The sequence below is a fragment of the Heterodontus francisci genome, chromosome 1, assembly GCF_036365525.1.
Source record: "Heterodontus francisci isolate sHetFra1 chromosome 1, sHetFra1.hap1, whole genome shotgun sequence".
Lineage (NCBI taxonomy): Eukaryota > Metazoa > Chordata > Chondrichthyes > Heterodontiformes > Heterodontidae > Heterodontus > Heterodontus francisci.
The window spans coordinates 166272197-166278159 of NC_090371.1; the positions used below are offsets into that span (position 1 = coordinate 166272197).

General features: G+C 71.1%; 1 protein-coding gene across 1 annotated transcript; it reads right to left on the reverse strand.

Annotated features, from left to right (window-relative positions):
* Positions 1–865: 865 nt before the first annotated feature.
* LOC137369538 (uncharacterized) lies at positions 866–3577 on the reverse strand. The gene is made up of 2 exons (XM_068030842.1): positions 3141–3577; positions 866–2705 (listed from the first exon to the last, which is right to left on the reverse strand). The coding sequence occupies exons 1-2, from the start codon at positions 3575–3577 to the stop codon at positions 866–868; spliced, it is 2277 nt and encodes a 758-aa protein (XP_067886943.1).
* Positions 3578–5963: the final 2386 nt, after the last annotated feature.

A 5963-nucleotide genomic window follows, 5' to 3' on the forward strand; every position in this document is an offset into this window, starting at 1 on the left:
TCGGGCCGGGGAGATCGGGCCTGGGTGATCGGGCCAGGGAGATCGGGCCGGGGAGATCGGACCGGGGTGATCGGGCCGTGGTTATCAGGCCGGGGAGATCGGGCCGGGGTGATCGGGCCGGGGAGATCGGGCCGGGGAGATCAGGCCGGGGAGATCGGGCCGGGGAGATAGGGCCGGGGTGATCGAGCCGGGGTTATCGGGCCGGGGAGTTCGGGCCTGGGTAATCGGGCCGGGGAGATCGGGCCGGGGAGATCAGGCCGGGGAGATCGGGCCGGGGAGATAGGGCCGGGGTGATCGAGCCGGGGTTATCGGGCCGGGGAGTTCGGGCCTGGGTAATCGGGCCGGGGAGATCGGGCTGGGGTGATCGGGCCGGGGAGATTGAGCCGGGGAGATCGGGCCGGTGAGATCGATATGGGAAGATCGGGCTGGAGAGATCGAGCCGGGAAGATCGGGCCAGGGTGATCGGGCTGGGGTGATCGGGCCGGGGTGATTGGACCTGGGCGATCAAGCCGGGGTGATCGTGCCGGGGAGATCGGGCCAGAGAGATCGAGCCGGGAAGATTGGGCCGGGGAGATAGGGCCGGGGTGATCGGGCCAGGGAGATCGGGCCGGGGAGATCGGACCGGGGTGATCGGGCCGTGGTTATCAGGCCGGGGAGATCGGGCCGGGGTGATCGGGCCGGGGAGATCGGGCCGGGGAGATCAGGCCGGGGAGATCGGGCCGGGGAGATAGGGCCGGGGGGATCGAGCTGGGGTTATCGGGCCGGGGAGTTCGGGCCTGGGTAATCGGGCCGGGGAGATCGGGCCGGGGAGATCAGGCCGGGGAGATCGGGCCGGGGAGATAGGGCCGGGGTGATCGAGCCGGGGTTATCGGGCCGGGGAGTTCGGGCCTGGGTAATCGGGCCGGGGAGATCGGGCTGGGGTGATCGGGCCGGGGAGATTGAGCCGGGGAGATCGGGCCGGGGTGATCGGAGTGGGGAGATCGGGTCGGGGAGATCGGGCCGGGGTGATCGGTCCGGGGAGATTGGGCTGGGGAGATCGGGCCGGTGAGATCGAGATGGGAAGATCGGGCTGGAGAGATCGAGCCGGGAAGATCGGGCCGGGGTGATCGGGCTGGGGTGATCGGGCCGGGGTGATTGGACCTGGGCGATCGAGCCGGGGTGATCGTGCCGGGGAGATCGGGCCAGAGAGATCGAGCCGGGAAGATCGGGCCGGGGAGATAGGGCCGGAGTGATCGAGCCGGGGAGATTGAGCCGGGGAGATCGGGCCGTGGAGATCGGGCCAGGGAGTTCGGGCCTGGGTAATCGGGCTGGGATGATCGGGCCGGGGAGATTGAGCCGGGGAGATCGGGCCGTGGAGATCGGGCCGGGGTGATCGGGCCGTGGTGCTCGGGCTGGGATGATCGGGCCGGGGAGTTTGAGTCGGGGAGATTGGGCCGGGGAGATCGGGACGGGGTGATCGGGCCGTGGTGCTCGGGCTGTGGTGATCGGGCCGGGGTGATAGGGCCGGTGAGATCGGGCCGGGGAGATCGGTCCGTGGTGATCGTACCGGGGTGATCTCTCCGTGGTGATCAGGCCAGGCAGATCGGGCCTGGGTGATCGAGCCGGGGAGATCGGGCCGGGGAGATCGGGCCTGGGTGATCGGGCTGTGGTGATCGAGCCGGGGAGATCGGGCCTGGGTGATCGGTCTGTGGTGATCGGGCCGGGGAGATCGGGCCGGGGAGTTCGGGCCTGGGTGATCGGGATGTGGTGATCGGGCCGGGGAGATCGGGCCGGGGAGATCGGGCCTGGGTGATCGGGCTGTGGTGATCGAGCCGGGGAGATCGGGCCTCGGTGATCGGGCTGTGGTGATCGGGCCGGGGAGATCGGGCCGGGGTGATCGAGCAGCGGTGATCTGGCCGGGGAGATCGAGCCGGGGAGATCGGGCCTCGGTGATCGGGCTGTGGTGATCGGGCCGGGGAGATCGGGCCGGGGTGATCGGGCCGGTGTGATCGTGCCGGGGAGATGGAGCCGGGGTGATCGGGCCGTGGTTATCGGGCCGGTTAGATCGGACCGGGGTGATCGGACCGGGGTGATCGGGCCGGGGCGATTGGGCCGGGGTGATCGGGCCGGGGTGATCGGGACGGGTATATCGGTCAGGGAAGATCGGGCCGGGGAGATCGGGTGGGGGAGATAGGGCCGGGGTGATCAAGCCGGGGTTATCGGGCCGGTGAGTTCGGGCCTGGGTAATCGGGCCGGGGAGATCGGGCTGGGATGATCGGGCCGGGGAGATTGAGCCGGGGAGATCGGGCCGTGGAGATCGGGCCGGGTGATCGGTCCGTGGTGCTCGGGCTGGGATGATCGGGCCGGGGAGATGGAGCCGGGGAGATCGGACCGGAGAGATCGGGACGGGGTGATCGGGCCGTGGTGCTCGGGCTGTGGTGATCGGGCCGGGGTGATCAGGCCAGGCAGATCGGGCCTGGGTGATCGAGCCGGGGAGATCGGGCCTGGGTGATCGGGATGTGGTGATTGGGCCGGGGTGATCGGGCCGGGGAGATCGGGCTGGGATGATCGGGCCGGGGAGATTGAGCCGGGGAGATCGGGCCGTGGAGATCGGGCCGGGTGATCGGTCCGTGGTGCTCGGGCTGGGATGATCGGGCCGGGGAGATGGAGCCGGGGAGATCGGACCGGGGAGATCGGGACGGGGTGATCGGGCCGTGGTGCTCGGGCTGTGGTGATCGGGCCGGGGTGATCAGGCCAGGCAGATCGGGCCTGGGTGATCGAGCCGGGGAGATCGGGCCTGGGTGATCGGGATGTGGTGATTGGGCCGGGGTGATCGGGCCGGGGTTATCGGGCAGGGGAGATCGGGCCTGGGTGATCGGGTAGGGGAGATCGGGGCGGGGAGATCGGGCCATTGAGATCGGGCCGGGGTGATTGGGCCGGGGAGATTGGGCCGGGGAGATCGGGCCGGGGTGATCGGGCTGGGGAGATCGGGCCGGGGAGATCGGGCTGGGGAGATCGGGCCGGGGAGATCGGGCTCGGAAAATCGGGCCGGGGAGATCGGGCCGGGGTGATCGGGCCGGGGAGATTGAGCCGGGGAGATCGGGCCGGGGTGATCGGAGCGGGGAGATCGGGCTGGGGTGATCGGGCCGGGGTGATCGGACCTGGGCAATCGAGCCGGGGTGATCGTGCCGGGGAGATCGGGCCGGAGAGATCGAGCCGGGAAGATCGGGCCGGGGAGATCGGGCCGGGGTGATCGGGCCGGGGAGATCGAGCAGGTGAGATCGGGCCGGGGTGATCGGGCCGGTGTGATCGGGCCGGGGAGATCGGGTCGGGGTGATCGGGCCGGGGAGATCGGGCCGGGGGGAGCGAGCCGGGGAGATCGGGCCTGGGTGATCGGGCCAGGGGGAGCGAGCCGGGGAGATCGGGCCGGGGTGATCGAGCCGGGGAGATCGGGCCGGGTTGATCGGGCCGGGGAGATCGGGCCGGGGGGAGCGAGCCGGGGAGATCGGGCCTGGGTGATCGGGCCTGGGTGATCGAGCCGGGGAGATCGGGCCTGGGTGATCGGGTAGGGGAGATCGGGGCGGGGAGATCGGGCCATTGAGATCGGGCCGGGGTGATTGGGCCGGGGAGATTGGGCCGGGGTGATCGGGCTTGGGAGATCGGGCCGGGGAGATCGGGCTGGGAAGATCGGGCCGGGGAGATCGGGCCGGGGTGATCGGGCCGGGGAGATTGAGCCGGGGAGATCGGGCCGGGGTGATCGGAGCGGGGAGATCGGGCTGGGGTGATCGGGCCGGGGTGATCGGACCTGGGCGATCGAGCCGGGGTGATCGTGCCGGGGAGATCGGGCCGGAGAGATCGAGCCGGGAAGATCGGGCCGGGGAGATAGGGCCGGGGTGATCGAGCCGGGGTTATCCACCCGGGGAGTTCGGGTCTGGGTAATCGGGATGGGGAGATCGGGCTGGGGAGATCGAGCCGGGGAGATCGGGCCAGGGAGATCGGGCCGGGGAGATCGAGCCAGGGAGATCGGGCTGAGGTGATTGGGCCGTGGAGATCGGGCCAGGTAATCGGGCCGTGGTGCTCGGGCCGTGGTGATCGGGCCGGGGAGATCGGGCCTGGGTGATCGGGCCAGGGAGATCGGGCCGGGGAGATCGGACCAGGGTGATCGGGCCGTGGTTATCAGGCCGGGGAGATCGGGCCGGGGTGATCGGGCCGGGGAGATCGGGCCGGGGAGATCAGGCCGGGGAGATCGGGCCGGGGAGATAGGGCCGGGGTGATCGAGCCGGGGTTATCGGGCCGGGGAGTTCGGGCCTGGGTAATCGGGCCGGGGAGATCGGGCCGGGGAGATCAGGCCGGGGAGATCGGGCCGGGGAGATAGGGCCGGGGTGATCGAGCCGGGGTTATCGGGCCGGGGAGTTCGGGCCTGGGTAATCGGGCCGGGGAGATCGGGCTGGGGTGATCGGGCCGGGGAGATTGAGCCGGGGAGATCGGGCCGGTGAGATCGATATGGGAAGATCGGGCTGGAGAGATCGAGCCGGGAAGATCGGGCCAGGGTGATCGGGCTGGGGTGATCGGGCCGGGGTGATTGGACCTGGGCGATCAAGCCGGGGTGATCGTGCCGGGGAGATCGGGCCAGAGAGATCGAGCCGGGAAGATTGGGCCGGGGAGATAGGGCCGGGGTGATCGGGCCAGGGAGATCGGGCCGGGGAGATCGGACCGGGGTGATCGGGCCGTGGTTATCAGGCCGGGGAGATCGGGCCGGGGTGATCGGGCCGGGGAGATCGGGCCGGGGAGATCAGGCCGGGGAGATCGGGCCGGGGAGATAGGGCCGGGGTGATCGAGCTGGGGTTATCGGGCCGGGGAGTTCGGGCCTGGGTAATCGGGCCGGGGAGATCGGGCCGGGGAGATCAGGCCGGGGAGATCGGGCCGGGGAGATAGGGCCGGGGTGATCGAGCCGGGGTTATCGGGCCGGGGAGTTCGGGCCTGGGTAATCGGGCCGGGGAGATCGGGCTGGGGTGATCGGGCCGGGGAGATTGAGCCGGGGAGATCGGGCCGGGGTGATCTGAGTGGGGAGATCGGGTCGGGGAGATCGGGCCGGGGTGATCGGTCCGGGGAGATTGGGCTGGGGAGATCGGGCCGGTGAGATCGAGATGGGAAGATCGGGCTGGAGAGATCGAGCCGGGAAGATCGGGCCGGGGTGATCGGGCTGGGGTGATCGGGCCGGGGTGATTGGACCTGGGCGATCGAGCCGGGGTGATCGTGCCGGGGAGATTGGGCCAGAGAGATCGAGCCGGGAAGATCGGGCCGGGGAGATAGGGCCGGGGTGATCGAGCCGGGGAGATTGAGCCGGGGAGATCGGGCCGTGGAGATCGGGCCAGGGAGTTCGGGCCTGGGTAATCGGGCTGGGATGATCGGGCCGGGGAGATTGAGCCGGGGAGATCGGGCCGTGGAGATCGGGCCGGGGTGATCGGGCCGTGGTGCTCGGGCTGGGATGATCGGGCCGGGGAGTTTGAGTCGGGGAGATTGGGCCGGGGAGATCGGGACGGGGTGATCGGGCCGTGGTGCTCGGGCTATGGTGATCGGGCCGGGGTGATAGGGCCGGTGAGATCGGGCCGGGGAGATCGGTCCGTGGTGATCGTACCGGGGTGATCTCTCCGTGGTGATCAGGCCAGGCAGATCGGGCCTGGGTGATCGAGCCGGGGAGATCGGGCCGGGGAGATCGGGCCTGGGTGATCGGGCTGTGGTGATCGAGCCGGGGAGATCGGGCCTGGGTGATCGGTCTGTGGTGATCGGGCCGGGGAGATCGGGCCGGGGAGTTCGGGCCTAGGTGATCGGGATGTGGTGATCGGGCCGGGGAGATCGGGCCGGGGAGATCGGGCCTGGGTGATCGGGCTGTGGTGATCGAGCCGGGGAGATCGGGCCTCGGTGATCGGGCTGTGGTGATCGGGCCGGGGAGATCGGGCCGGGGAGATCGGGCCGGGGTGATC

What these genes read in the sequence shown, in the direction of transcription:
- LOC137369538 (XM_068030842.1), bottom strand. Translation starts at nt 3,577, where the DNA reads ATGGCCCGATCTCCCCGCCCCGATCTCCCCTACCCGATCACCCAGGCC. An exon ending in ACCCCGGCTCGATTGCCCAG is followed by an intron (nt 2,706 to 3,140) that starts GTCCGATCACCC and finishes CGATCACCACAG; the next exon opens with CCCGAGCACCACGGCCCGAT.